The 15,447-nt window shown below is 44.4% G+C and overlaps 1 protein-coding gene across 1 annotated transcript in view; it reads left to right on the top strand.

Moving 5' to 3' along the window:
* Positions 1-8,016, top strand: part of BARX2 (BARX homeobox 2) — a 33,230-nt gene extending 25,214 nt beyond the window's left edge. Inside the window, exons 2-4 of the mRNA XM_002192350.6 lie at positions 3,177-3,474; positions 5,866-5,950; positions 6,717-8,016. Coding sequence (XP_002192386.1) covers positions 3,177-3,474; positions 5,866-5,950; positions 6,717-6,971 — 638 coding nt within the window. The 3' untranslated portion in view covers positions 6,972-8,016. The remainder of the gene's footprint in view (positions 1-3,176; positions 3,475-5,865; positions 5,951-6,716) is intronic.
* Positions 8,017-15,447: the final 7,431 nt, after the last annotated feature.

Here is a 15,447-nt window from a genome sequence, read left to right as displayed (position 1 = left end):
TAGCTTTCTCCCCAAAAATATCTGCAGCCTTGATTCCCATGTCTTTTATAGATGCCATCCTTATTGCTTACTCTGTGCCACATCCATCCTATGTCTTCACCAGGGTGAGGGCACAAAGCTGACCAGTCTTGTATAAGCTGGGCCGATCATGATGCTTTCATTATTTACAGGGGTTTCTAAAAGCACTGTCACAACTGTTGGTGTCAAACCAAAAGCAAAGGTTACTCTTACAAGCACAAATGATAAACAAATACACAGCACTTAGTGTCAACAGCCTCACTAATCTGTTCAGCACCTGGAACTCAAATCAGCTTGGCAGTTGTAAACCATGACTTATGCAGAAACAGCACCATGGTTTCAGAAGAGCCGTAAATAAATTTGTGTCCTGACGTGGGCAACAAAAATAAGCATGTGCTGAGCTTTTCTAACTGTTAGATCAGGGCACAGCTGCTGGCTGCTGAGAATTTTGGAAAATGTATCCCTCATTCAGGTGCTCAGCACTTGAAAACCCAGACCCAAACAACTCCAGTATCATCTGCTTCTGTAATAACCAGTTTTGTGCCATGAAAAAATAGCCACGGCCTTGCTGCTGATCTTGAAAAACAGTTCCTTTAATCCTAACCTTACCTGACTATTAGAAAAATAACTTGAAGAGATTTTTCTCTGTTTGATGAAGGCAGATCTTGTGCTCTGGGACGATTATAACCATCCTCTCCTCTCTTCAAGCACTCCCACGTGCTGCTGCCATGCTGTACAGAAAAGAAAATATCCTGGTTGCTCTGATATTGAATAACTTTGCTAACCTCCCTTGAAGAGAGTTACTTTTAAAAATCCTTTCATCCAGATGTGTCACTGACTTGGAGCCTTGCAGGGTGTCTGAGCTCTGGTGATTTATTATTCATGAGTAATTTTGTGCTTTATGGAGGACCCTGCTGGAAATGTATGGAGGTACAAAAGTATTGATTAATCTGTGATCTGGTGCCGAAAGCTACCCATGAGCAAGAACAGGAATGGGCTGTGGGATAAGGTTTGGAGGATGAACCTGTAGAGGAGCAGGAGTTCTGTGATGGGCAGGGTTGAACCAAGACCCAATAGCAGTGGATAAGGGGATGTAATAATACTGGATCCACTCCTTTCTGGACTGAGCTTAAGCTTAAGTCTCCTTATCCAGGACAGGGTAGAACCGGGATCCGAGAAGCTTGCTGGGGCCTGAGTGACCAAGAGCAGTTTTCTCCTGGGGCTGAGTCCCAGGACTGCTGCAAATGAAGACATCAGCACACAATGTCCTCAGGAATTTCGTGGCACACCCAGGAACACCTCTCATGGTGGAGGTGGCCTCAGTGTTCTTCACAGGACTCTAGAAATTGAGAGACCCTTTAAGGAGGCAAGAGGGGATGATTTTTGGGCAAATTTTTCTGAAAGAGAAGGAATCATCTGTTCCACAGGTAGGCCAGCAAGTTTTTTGTTATCCCACAGTGTCAGAAATGAACAGTAGTGGGTTGACAAGGAGGACATAGGCTGTGGGAGCAGCATCTGCTTTACCTTCTGTCTAGCTGGGTGGTGTTAGAGGGTGCATAAATACCACCAGTGATTTAGTGTATAAAGCACAGGACAGAGGTGTAAAGCAAAGGACAGTGATGTAAAGCTGGAAAAAATATACAGAAAGAAAAGGTAGATAAGGCTTGACATAAGCTAAAGGTTGGCTTGGCAATTCTGATCTCATCTCTCAAATGCTTTCCGTGGTGGTTTAAGTGGAAGGCTTTACATTTAATGGAAATATTTTGATTTTTAGTGTTGCAGAGGTGCGGAGGAGAAAGCAAGACTGAAGCCCTAGTCTGCATAAAGCCCAGTCATAGTCACAGCTATTTAGGGTTTTGACAACAGTTTCCCCAGCTTGCTTTGTAAGTGGCTGGATTTTGCACAACTTGCTGTGGTTGAGGAGAGAAGCAATGATCAAAAACCTGTTCTTTGGTGTACCCAGCTCACCTAGGACCTGATTCCTGTGATCACAACCCTACACTTGGGGAGAGGGTTGAGGAATACAGGTCATCAGCAGGCCAGGCTGGGAACTCCTTTCTTCCGCTGTGTGGAGTTACTCACCCCAACACACTCATTGAGGTCTAGAGATCATTATTTTCATTAGTGGTGATTCATGTGAAGGGTTTCATAATCAGGCCTGCTGGTGTAATATGTTCTTTTCCACAGTCCCATTTATCTAAAGATCTCAGAATACTTTGTGTACATTAAATTTTAATCCATGTTTTACCACCAGTGATGTAGGTACGGAAGATTGTTTCCATCTTGAAAATGAGGCAAAATGAGGTACGGAGCAAGAAAGTGAGCTGCCCAAGACTGCACGTTGTATATCGTGCAGTGAGTTTATGTTTCCCATATGTAGCTCAATTTCCCTGCCCAAACTTTAAAGGAACATTCAATTTCCCAGGGCTAAGGCTGAGCAGGAATTTGCTATTGCTGTAAATCAGAAGGCTTGATGTGGATCAGAACTTCCTCTAGTGTTTGGGAATGTTTGGATTTGTCATCCCAGAACAGCCCTGACCTGAAAAGGTTGGAGCAGAACTGGTTTAGGACGGGTATCAACTGGTTGGTGTAAGATGTAGAGTTCAGTCAGTGAAGAACTCTTGGGATCTGTTCATCCTCATCTTCCTGCAAGGTCAGCTGGATCAGTGTGGGCAATGGAGGATGAGAATGGTTCTGATGCAGTTGCCTGTTAGGGAATGGAATGAGCTGTGAACTCAACTCTGTTGTTTGTTACCTGCAAGGGGAGGGGGACTGTCTCAAGTGAGCCCTGTCCTAGTTTCCCCATGGAAAGAAAGTTGGGAACAGAATGGGAATATATTTCATCCTTTGCTTGGAGTTTAATCTCTTGCAGTAAATAGACAGATAATTTCAATGGTTATAACATCTCCTAGAAAAGGAGTGGAAAGGCAGTCCTTCCTTTCCCTGTCCTAGGGTTAGGGTTCCCGAGCCTAAGAAAAGCTGTGCAGTCTGGGAGAAGGAACAAGTTCAAAGAGGGGAATATTCTTGCTTGTCCTTTAACAAGCAAATGGCAGAGCCAGGAGGGTCCTTCCTGTCTCCCTCCTCTCCCCAGTGCTCCCATTGCTCAAACACATCAGCACGGAACTGACCTTCCTCTGCCTGTGCTTCCTCCCTGCCAGGCTCCTCTTCTCTCCCGGCGTACCCCCTCATCTCCGTGGTCGCCCGGCAGCCGCCCATGCTGCCCCCGCTGCTCCCGGCCGCCGGCGGCTGCCGCGTGCTGCCAGCCCAGCCCTGCGTGGGCACCGCAGGCTCCGAGGGTCCCCCCAGCGAGGCCCAGGGCAGCAGCGAGTCAGAGGCAGAGCAGCCCCCACCGCGCTCCAAGAAGCCACGCCGGAGCAGGACCATCTTCACCGAGATCCAGCTCATGGGCCTGGAGAAGAAGTTCCAGAAGCAGAAGTACCTCTCCACCCCCGACAGGTAGGTTGGTTGCTCACACCAGGAACAGGGATGAGCAAAAGGGATGCTCCAGCCCTGCTCAGCTGTTCTGCATGGAACATTCCCTGGCTGGGGGTGCTGCCTCTGGCTCCACCGAGTTGCCTCTGCCACTGGCTGTGGCCATGGGCAGGTAACCTGCTTCAAATTCAAGGCTACTTTTCCTGGGATCAAAGGTGACGCAAATAGATCATATTAGTGGAAATGTCAGGTGATGATACACATGACTGGGAGTAGTTGTCCAGGCTCAGAGATCTCCTCGGAGAAAAAGGACCTCTGCCTTTCCCACTCCGGCTGCACACTTGAAAAAAGATGGAGCCTGTCTTCCCCTGGGATCTGCTGGTCCATGGCTGTGTGTTCATGGTATCTTCAGCTGCTCCTGAGCTGGCTTTTATCCAGAACCTTGGGCAGAAATTTACTGGGAAGGTGGTGGCCTGTCCATAATCTTGGAAAGCAGAGCCTGGAGTTGAAAGCTGCCTTGCAAAGGCACTGGCAAGTTCTTAGGCACTACTTAGTACCACATGGGCAAACCAAACTAAGACTAAGAGAGATTTTAGCTTTTTTAAAGGCTTTGAATCCTACTTTGGAAATTTAAATTATGGAAAAATGATCCATCAAATTCCTAGGAAGTTTGTAAATCTGGAGAAGGTTTGAAAGGTATCCGTTGCTGCACTCCACAGAAGGCAGTGTCCCAATATTTAAATTGATTCTGAAATGGCATTTTCTGCTCCTACTGCCTGTCACCAAATTGCTGCAAGATGAAAATTCCCAGCTGTAGCAAATCTGCCTCATGGAGTTTCAGAGTTCCTGCTATGCCTGCACTGACTCCTCACAGCTTCATTTCACCAGATGGTTGACACTTTGCTGAAGCACTCAAGGCTGGTAATTAATAATCTCATATGACTGTTCCTTGGCTTCATTGAGGCCAATGAGCAATTCCTGCCCATGTACCACTTCCCCTGTGTTTGTTTCCTTGGGTTTCCAGGCAGTGCTGGTTGCATTGAGGTATGTGGCAAGAGATGGCAGCTGGTTGCAAGTAATCCAGGTGTTGCCAGACATGAGCACTAAAGCACAAAGGGTTGGCTAAGCCAAGCTTCTCTCTGTCAGCTCATGGCTGAAACGTGGCAAAGCAGTGAACTGTGGTCTGTGTTCACTTCTGCAGCTTTTGGCCTGGATAGGAGATTGTAGTCCTGAGAGAGCACCTGAAATTCCTGGTTTATCCATAGTGAGAGAGGGCAGTACATCAGGGTAATGACTTAATGACTCTGACATGTTCTATTCTTAACAGTAATGATGTCTTAGATCAATGGCATCAGATGTGATGTAGTGGCAGAACAAGCCTGAAGGCCCAGAGTGAATCCAGAATGGGGAGAAGCATGAATTCTTGAATGTGGGGTGGAGCACAGAGAGCTGGTGTGGGGTATATGGGTGTTTAAAAATGTAAATCTGGTTGCCCAAGAAGCCTAGCTTTAACAAATGTTTTATTATTAAAAACTTGGCCTTGACAAGGAGATACTTGCCAAAAAGCCACAGAATGCAGAATACTGTAGAATGTGGCTCTGAGTTGGACCTGTCCCACCTGCAGGACTTGCATGACTCCGAGGGGCACTTTCCTGGTGTGGCAGAAGATTTCCAACTCCATCCTTTGTGCAGCTCCACTACAAAACTGCCAGATACATCACCTGTGAAGGATCAGGAGCTACTCTGAGCCACATTTGCTTCATATTCTGGGCTTTAATATAGAAATAATGAATGGGTTCATGTGAACTCGCATGGGTTGGAGATTTGTGACGGATGAATAAGAATTATGGACTGTCTGCCACATATGTCCTTCAGCTAAGCATACAAAAAATAAATTCACTTAGAAGCTTAAAACACCTAAATAGCAGAATATATATGAAATTAATAGATTTAGATGTACTACTACTCCATGAGAAATGGGCAAGTACCATGATCCCCATTCTGGAGGTAGTGAAGGAGAAATATGATACAAAGAGTAGCTGATGCTGTGTGTCTGCTCCTACCTGTTTGCTTCAGACACCAGTGACATGTTTTTCAGGGATGTGATGTACCAGTAGCTCCTGATTCATGGGCAAACATGGAGCATAAGCAGCTGGAGTGCAGCAGGTTCATGTCTCAAAGCGGGCAGAAACCCTGCCATGTCTAGAAAAGAGAGCTTGCAAACCCCTGCATCTTTCACAGGAGCATCTGTCTTTGCATTCTAAATTCATGAGTTTCACCATTTTTGTGTGATTGTTCTCGAGATAACTGATCAACACTGCTGAATGCTCTTACAGTGCTCTAACTGCCTAGACCTGGCACCTGAGCTCCTCTTGGCTTCTGAAAACTCATTTTGTTGTCTGATTTGTCTCCCAGGCTCGACTTAGCCCAGTCCTTGGGTCTGACTCAGCTCCAGGTGAAGACATGGTACCAGAACCGTAGGATGAAGTGGAAGAAAATGGTGAGTGGGTGTTTGTCATTTCTACGTGGCTCTTAAAAACTGATTGCAAAGAACAGATTTGCAAGCTGAAAATAGTGGAGTGACTTGTGTCTATTTATACCAAATTTTGTCTTATTCCTGATCATTTTTCACAGAAATGGTCTCTTTTTTTAAAGTGTTCATATTGTTCATGTGGTGGGCTAGAGGGGACTAAAGGCAGTAGGAGGAGAACAAAGCAAAGAGGTGAAAGAAATGAGACTAGAAGTGAGGGAAGAGTCAAAATACCTTCTTCTGCATTTTTGGCATTCATGTGATCTCAGTGCTTCTGGGACTGGTTTTGTGCATATTAAAAAAAGCCTGTGTTGCTCTATGGAAACAGAGGAGTTTTGAGATCTGATATAATTAATTTTTGCTTCTCATGGCTTCCTTTCACCTTTCACTTATTCTCATCTTCATGGTCCTTTTCCAGTTAAAATGCTTTTTTATGAAGGAAAGCCACTCAATAAATGCTGGTGGGGACATGATGCTGTGACATTCTCTAGTGGAGGTGTCTATGTGTTCTGATCTGGGAGATGAGATGCAGTTCTAGGCTGTTTCTTTGGATGCGTGTGGCACCTGCAGAAGTTACTGTCACTTCTAACAAATTTGTCATTGCCTTGGAAATAGATCCTTGTCTGGAGTCTTCTTGTTGCAGGAATGCTGTGAAGAGAGGGGGAGTTAGACATAGGAACAGGATGTCTGAGACCAGCAGAGTTCAGGATCCTGACAGTTCATCTCTTTGCTCCAGGTGTTGAAGGGGGGACAGGAAGCTCCAACGAAGCCCAAAGGCCGTCCGAAGAAAAACTCCATTCCCACCTCGGAGGAGATTGAAGCAGAGGAGAAAATGAACAGCCAGGCTCAGAGTCAGCTGCAGGAGGGATCTCAAGCCTCTGAGGAGCCAAAACGAACAGAGGAGAACCCAGAAGAAGTCCTGTTGGAGACAGAGAAGTCTCCAGAACATATACCAGAGCTTTCCTCAGAGGAGACTACACCATTAAGTTAAAAGGGAGAGAAAGGAGGGGAAAAGAAGAGGGAAAAAAAAGATAAAAGAGAAAAATTAAAACCAAATATATATATGTATATATATATTTAAATATGTATGTAATAGGAGGTGTGTACATATATATATAAATATATATATATCTATATATATGTATGTAGACCTTGTGTATGAGTCTAAAGATTGGTCACGTTGTGCCTTTGGGAATCAGCCATCGTGGGCCAGGGGGAACCAAGACATCCCATGGGAGTGGTGCCAGCCTGTTCCTCTGTCAGGGGCTGAGCTTTCCTGCAGAGAGGGCTGAGGCCAACACATTTCCAGGGAAAGCCATGCCTAGAACCCCAAGACATCTCCTTGAGAAGCCTAGGGCTCTCCCAGGCAGTGGGAGGCAGGAGTGTGGCTGTGTTAGAGGGTCACTGTGTTCCCTTGACTTTATCCTTGCCTTGTGTGGTGCCAATGGACAAAGAGCTTGGCCTGGGCTCAGATCAGGGCTAGCCAAGGAATGGGAGCTCTGACAGCACCATTTCCTCCTGTAACCAGCACTTAATTCTGTCAGAGACAGGCCTGGCTTAAACAATTTTAGGAAATGGTTCAGACCTCCAGGTTTGCTTTGGCCCAGTTAGATCAAAGCTTCCAAAGAGAGATCCATACCTGGGTCAGCTCCGATTGCCTGTCCTTGGGTGCTTTGGGTGCTGTGTCTGTGAATCTGCAGTGATGTGGGATAAAACTTGGAATTAGATGAGCATTTGGACATAAGTCTGCTCCAAAAGCTTTTGGGTGCTTGGATCTGGGACTTTTGCTTTGGGCCCACTTCTAATTTTTGTAGGGATTTTTTTAAATGAACTGTTAAACGTTTTCAGGGTTTGGGGAAAACGATGGATTTCCAAAGTTGCTGCAGGAAGCTGGTATTTGTTTAAAATGTGTGCCAAGAAAAGCTGTGCATCATGTTTCACAGAGTCTTGTTAAGGGTGCATTTTGCCCAAAGGCTGCAAGAGATGTATTAAGATAACCTTTATTTTTTAATTAAAAATAAAATATATAAATCAAACAGTTGTTGCTGTTGTTTCTCTTCCAGAGCTTCTCATTTCAGAATATCAGGCAGAGGCTTTTCTGGAATAGATTTTTCTATTCCTAAAAAATCTGGAGGAAATGGAAATCATCAAATTTTCCTTAACATCACTGCACAACAAGCTCTATGTAAACTATTTGTAGCACTTGCGAAGGGAGGTGAGTGTGTTGTAAATGCTACTTTGTCACTGGGTGAATGTGTCAGAACAAGGGCACTATTTTCTGTCATTTCCTCCAATTTTGGACACATATTTAGTGGCTCTTTGTGTCCACTGTGAAGATGATTTCTGAATATCCCTTTTTTGGAATGGCAAGGATTCACACACAGATCTCAAACAGCTTATCCAAGCAGTCTTGAGTGGGGAGACAGGAATTCTTTTTCCCCCATTTCTTGCTCAGTTGTGTTTGGAAGTGTCTGATTCAAGCTCTGCATTAGCTCTGTGTTGCATTGGATAACATAAAATTGGTAAAGGATTTGTGCAGTTTATTTTCATGTTTGAGTGTCCCAGCTTAGCAAGACTTTTCCATGGCTGCCATGCATCCAGCCCTTCCTGTTATTTGTTCTCCATCCAGTTAGTGACTGAAGATGTCAGTCTTTAAAACTTGAAAAGGGCTTTCAGAAAGGAAAAATAAGTTAAGTCATATAAGCAACAGTTTGTGGGACATCCTATTCTCGAACACTACTAATGTTATAAAATGTGGGTTTCTTCTTTCATTGAAGAAATGAATCTGTATAATCCTGCCTGGGGACTGATTTTTGAAATGGCTTAATAGAGAAATACTTTCCAGGTAATCCTCTTTGTGCAGCTCACTGTGTGTATTTACAGTGCGTGAGACAGAGATTACAGTTTCATGTGGTGGAACTCCAGCTTTAGCCAAGCCAGGGAGGGATATGCTCCACTCCCTGTGTGTCCAGTGCACAATAATCAACTTGGAAAAGGCAGCCAGTGGTGTAATTGCATCTACAGGTTTGCACCTAAACCTAAGCCAAATTTACCAGAACTGGGCAGCACTCATTTGCGAGGAGCTTAAAAATACCTGGTATTTGTTACCCTTTAGCTCCTTTTTTATTGTGTCACAGCGAACTAGAAATGGAATTAAACATTTCCCTCTTGCCTTTTCTGTTGCAAACACAGGCTGTGAACTGCAAGGTGTTTCCTCTGCCATTAAATGCATCAAAATGTGGTTGTCTTTGGACATTATTTTTTCAAAGAGCCCGAACATGCTCGTGACAGCCCCAGTGAGAGGCAAAAGTGGAGAGGCAGAATTTTGCTGCTTGTCTGGAGCTATGATACAATGTCTGAGTTGTTGCACATTCTTTATCTGTGGATGTCTTTTTTTCTCTCTTTCCAGAATTGTGCTGTAGTTCAACCATATCTATTGGAGTAGAAATAACATTTAATTTAAAAAGGCCTATGGCCTGTTTATACAGGAATTAGATTACATGGTCTGTGAAATCTGTAATCAGCCTCTATTGTTCTTGGATAGTGGCATCAGCACTCCTATCTCCATAGAAAATGTTTCCACAAGTCTCAAATGCCGCAGTCCTCAGGGAGAGTGAAGAGAGCAACTGAGTGGAAATCATTTGTCTAATAATGAGTTTCACTATCAAGTTGCAAAAAGCTGTGCAAGAGTTTCTACTCAATTGATTTGTAAGCCTGAATAGCTGATTAAATTGAATTTTGTGTGCAGATGATTCTAGAAACAAAAATCTGACTGTCAGGGAAGGTATCAAAGATATTTCAGCTTGTCTGAGTCAAAGTGAAATATTTTGTAATTAACCTGTTCTCTTCCAGACCACATTGGACAGCACTTGGAGCAACTTGGGATCATTGAAGATGTCCCTGCTCATGGCAGGGGGTGGGACTGGATGAGGTCTAGGGCCCCTTCCAATCCAAATCATCCTGGGACTTTTTTAGCTAAAAAAACCCAACTCCAGTCACAGATGTACTGTGAACACAGCATTTGAAAATGTCAGTATTTTCTTCAACCAAAAGGTTTTCCATAAAATGGATAGTGCAGGTGCATTTGATGGGGTTTTTGCAGTCGGTACCCAGTGTATTTGTCCAATTTGAAGAATTCTGATAGATTTACATAACAGAGTGGGGAAATAAATGTAGAAATAGGAAAAAATATCACTTTCTTGCCCTGAGATAGGAAGCAGTGTGTGGTGTTTCTTTGCTGTCCAATGAAACTGACAAATATGAGAATACAAAATTTACAAATATTTTAATGATAGGTTTCTAAATCCCAGGGAAAGCAAAGTTGGCCATTTTCTAACAAAGGGTAAAGTAAGTTTTACAAAATGTCATTTCCCACTTCCCAGATGGAAATAATTGTTTCTGACTCAGCCCTACTTTAGAGTAGGAACAGTTCCAGTGATTTTTAATTTTTTTTTTTTGCCTTGTTAATCCCATTCTAATAATTTATGAGTCAGTCTGGGTAAAAATGCAATTCTCTTGCTGTCTGGGCTAGTTTTTCATGAGTCCACAAGACACTGAAGATGTTTTTGTTTCTCTTTTGGCTGAGGAGCAATCTTAACATCTTATTTTTCAACATGGTTATTTAAGTGCAGAATTAGCTCTTGAAATGCTCTCTGCTGCTGCTCACACTGAATGACTTTCACTGATAATCCCTTGAGTGATCATGGAAAGCACATTGAGAATGTGTTTGGATGGAGGGAAAACAGCATGGAAGAAACGGGGAAACCCATTTATATCTGCAACTGGAGTAAAATTATGAATGCTAGTAGAAATAAACATAGGGATACCAGCTGCTGTTGGGAAGCAAGTGCTCCTTTTCTTCTTGCTTTAAGGTTTTTTCTACTTCGGACTTATTTTTGGTCTGGGCACTGAAATTCCAAGAATTGAGTGACTCTTCCGCTGGCTTTGGGCTGAGCTCAGTTGGGTTTGGAGGCTGGGCTGGAATTTAGCCCTAACAGGGGCTGTGGGCTGAAAGTTGTGTTTGCCTTGTACTCCCAAGACCCAGGAAAAACAGCACAAGCCTGATTTTAGGCACCTGAGGAGAAGCACAGGGAGCTGCTCCCTGAGGGAACCTGCGCAGTCTCATCCTCACCCCCAGTGACAGCCAAGGGCTGCCTGGGGGCTTTGGGCAGCCCTGGAGATGCTTTCATGCCTTTAAAAGCCTCTTGGCTCCCAGGATCTGCTGTTCCAGGACTGCTGGTTGCTCATCCCAGAAATCTGACTGGAGACAAGAGCCCTTGGGATTGAGTCCTGATGATGTTCAGGGGTATTTGGCTTCCTGTCCTGACAGAAGGGAACAAGCCCCGATGTCAAAATCCCAACTCCCTACAGGGATGGGAAGTGCTCATATCCGGAGTTCTGGCTGGGACCCACGTTTTGTTTTACCCACTCCTGAGATAATATTGCAAAGCACTGAGCTCATCCTGCAGGATGGTTCCCCCAGGTCCCAGCAAGGATGAATAAGGAGAGAAAAAAAAAAAATTCATTTAACTTCAGGCTAGTACAAAGAAATTTGGTGTTTTGAGAGAGTTTTCAGTTTTCCCCCTCTCAATCTTCTTTCCTCAGCAGCAAAATGGAAAAGGACAGTACACAAGAATGGACTGGAAAAAAAGAGGAGAGAAGTAGCTGAAAGAAAAAACAAAGGGGAAGAGCTTAACTGCATCAACCTACATGAAAAATAAAACTAGAAAGAAAAATAATCATGGTAACAAAGTCAACCTCTACTTTTTGGACAGATGAAGCACTAGTTCTGTAGAGAGATATTTTTCTGTGGTTTAGCTATATGTGCAAGGATTGTGAATGTCTTTCATATTTTGTGTTTCCTTTTATGCACTATAAATTAAAATATAGCTTCGTAAAGAACAGTTATTGGATTAGACTTAAGCTACAATACAGAATTTGGGCCCAAACCTCAACAAAGGCAGTGGTTTAGTGAAGTCTAGATCCTGTAGAATCTTGGATGTTGGGCATGAATATCCTGTAAGAAACTCACTCCTCTTTCTTCCCAAGATTTGGTACTGCCAGGTAGGATTTAGCAGGTTTTATTGTAAATTGAAGAATAGTTGGTTTGGGGGCATCAACCTTTGGAGCACAGTAGCTTTCCATTATTATATTGTAGCTGCAATTTAAATCTCTTAAATTAGTGATATTTGGTTTAAATTACTATCTAAAAACTGGCAAAAAAAAAAAAAAAAAAACCCTCAACTTGTGCCTTGACTTGTGTCTAGGAATCCACAACTGGATACAAGGTTTACACCTGGAAGTTGTGGAGTTAAAGTCCATGAGGGTGATTTTCAACACAGGGATTTGAACCCTAAAATCTAAATCTATTTTTCCCTGGCAGAAACAGATTGTCTGGTTGTTGTTTTAGTTTAAACCAGACACCCTGTCACTTCTAGGCTTTCTCCACTAATTCCAGTCCCTTCGTGTATTATAAGCCTTGCTGTCCCAGTGTCCCAGTGCAGTGGAATTACAGTCACTGCTCAGTGGGAAGCCTTTGCATCTGCTGGGATCCTTGGGTAGAATGATCCTCTCCCAAAGGGAGAAGTGTGGGCAGCTGCCAATGGACAGGGGACCCCTCCAGGCTGCTCTGACAGATCCCTTCACTGCTGGAAACATTGGAACTCTCGTTTTGTCAAACAACTGAGAGGAATAGAAAGTGTTACTCACTAGAAATGCCTGAAATCATTGACAGCCTGCCTTCCTGTATGCAGGTGGGAGTAGGGACTTTCCCTCCAGAGATTACTGAGGAGCAAATTTACCAAGGTAGAATGTCAGGAGCCAAAATTTCCTGGGGAAGAAGGTGGCGGAGCACTGACAAAAGCAGTGGAAGTGATGGTACCCCTTGGGCAAATGCTTCTAATATTTGCATAAACCAAAGGAACCAAACCCTTGTAGAGAAAATAATAGTGAAATATTTCAGGCCTTCTTTGCTTCCCACACAGACCATTAATGCCCTTCCCAAGCAGGAGCCAGCCTTGTCAGGTGGAGAGGGCTCTGATTTCCTGGACACTGCAGACTTCACCCTTCTCACCACACCCAAAGCCAGCTCTCATTTTAGCTGAAGTAAAACCTTCATTAATTATATCAGACCTGCAATACCCAATTCTGTGCAGACCATGATGAGTTCAGGCAGGTTTGATGAGGACAAAGAGTGCAAGGGATCCTGAAGCCCTGAAAGGTGTCGCAGAGGCTGTTGCAGAAAGGGGATTAAGTTAAAGCAGGTCTGAGAACTGTGTGAAATCAGTCAGGTCCTGCTATTTCTGCTAGAAGGAGCTCACTGTGAGAAAGCTTTCATCAGCACCCCTTCCTGTCCCAGCTTGGGTGGCTGCTCCAGCCGTGTCACTTTGTAATTACAGTAGTGCTCTTACTCTTATAAAGGTAATGGGGAAAAAAGAGGACTAAACTGTCATGAAAAAAGCAGGGCTCCATCCTTGATGCTGCTGGGTACAAACCCTGCGGATTTTTGTGGCTTTCAAGAACATTTTAACAAGCCAACATGGAGGAAGGGGGATTCTTTTTAAAGCTAGGTCATATAACTCCCTGAGTGCTTTCCTGGTGCTTCTGCAAAATTCACATTATCCTATAGAACTGGTAGCACACTGAAGAGCAAACAAGCAGAAAGTGGTGGATTAAAAGTGATAAATTCACAAGTAGGTCACAGGCTGGGAGTTCTTGCTCACAATGATTCTGCTGGGAGATGGTGGCAGCAGATCAGTGAGGAGACACTTCTCCTCCATCACCCATCCTTGTCCTTGGCATGTCAGTGTACAAGCCTTGGTGCTTTTGATCCTTCCAGGAGGGATTGGAATTTCCATCTTCTTATGGACCTTTGGATTGCCCATAATTCTGTCTCTCTTCCCAACTTTCCTACCTTGGACACTTCCTGATCAATGTTGCTCCCACAGAAGGTTCTCAGGGCTTTGGCAACTGGGGAATTGCACCTCCTAGGGCTCCCAGAGCTCTGATCCACCAGTGCTGCTGGGATCTTTAGCAGACACCCAAAGTGTGCTCCCAAACCACAGGCTGCCACACCAGGGCTGTTTTCCACATCCAGAACAATTGTTCTCTTTTTCTTGTGCTGTGCCCATTCCTGGATTGGTGTGGAAGGATTGGAGGAATGTGCCTGCAGTCTCAGAGGACTGATCCCTGCCAAACAAGGGATGCAGAGCATCAGCTCTCTGCAAACCTCAAAGAGAACAAGCTCTAGAGTCCGTGCCACCTAAGGAGGGAGAGCAGCTTTCCGTGCTAGGATTTGCCCAAAGAAGCTGCTTCATGGTGAAAATTAACAGCAGCTAATCCATAACGTCACCTGCTCCTCCACACAGAGATATTTATATTATTTGGGTGGGGACCATGACTCAGAGAAACTATTTCCTCTCTTGTCCATGCTTTTCATTACTGGAAAGACAATGGCATTTCCCCCCCTGTGCTTCATTTTGTGTTATGTAGGATAATGATGCTGATAATAATCCCTGATAATGGGATTAAAAACCCAGACTGGGAGTTACCTGCCTTATTCTCCATGTACCTCAGTGAATATTTACCCCTGAGGTAATAATTAGATCTGTTCCTGCAGTGAAAAGTCACCATCTTGCACAGTGAGATGAAGATGTCAGAGAGCAGAGGATGGCTTGGCATTTGTTCCAAGCTCTTGCCAGGAGTCATTTCTGAGGCATCTGCCAGCCCTTTACCTGCTAAATCTGAGGTTCATTGTTCCCCTTCCTCAGGTCCTGCCCCTCTCCTTGTGCCATGTTACCACCCTGGGATGAGCAAAAGCCCTGAACTTGATCCTTCCCTTGCCAGGAACTGACTGGGAGCTGTGGAAGTCTTCCTACACCCTTTCCTGAGGAATGCTCAGCTCCCTGGCTCCGAGCCCTGGGCTGGATTAGGCCGTGCTGACCTTTTGGGCACAGCATGGAGCCCATCTGCGCCAGCAGCAAGCTGGGAGCCTGGGGCAGCAGAGATTTTCATATTTTCGTGATTTACTCAGCACCCTGGGTACCTTAGGTGGGACACGGGCCTGGAACGAGGGCTAAGATAAGGATTTAAAGTCTGAATTGGAGACATTTTGAGAGAAACAGTGATTTTGAAGCAGCAGATAATGCTTCCTCTGAAGGTACTGAGCTTCTTGGAGAGTGTCACACGCTTCTCCTTGCAGCCCTGGCCTCCCAAAACCAGGAGTTATTGCACATCCAGGCCCTGGTCTGCAAAGGCAGAATGCATTTTCTTTCTTTCAGAAACCCAAAGCTTTCTACATTTTAGCTTTTTTAAGATCTGCTGTTAGCAAAGAAACAGTTCTAGCTGTGCACAGTAAATCTGGAGCAGGTGAACAGGGAATTATTGCCAAACCATTGATGCTCCCCAAGTGCTTCCCAGAGCCAGGTGTCCTCTTTGGAGGATCCTATTTTGATCCATTTCATTTCCTG

This window comes from Taeniopygia guttata, chromosome 24 (genome assembly GCF_048771995.1).
Source record: "Taeniopygia guttata chromosome 24, bTaeGut7.mat, whole genome shotgun sequence".
Classification (NCBI taxonomy): domain Eukaryota; kingdom Metazoa; phylum Chordata; class Aves; order Passeriformes; family Estrildidae; genus Taeniopygia; species Taeniopygia guttata.
This window is presented reverse-complemented; position numbering and strand designations above follow the sequence as displayed.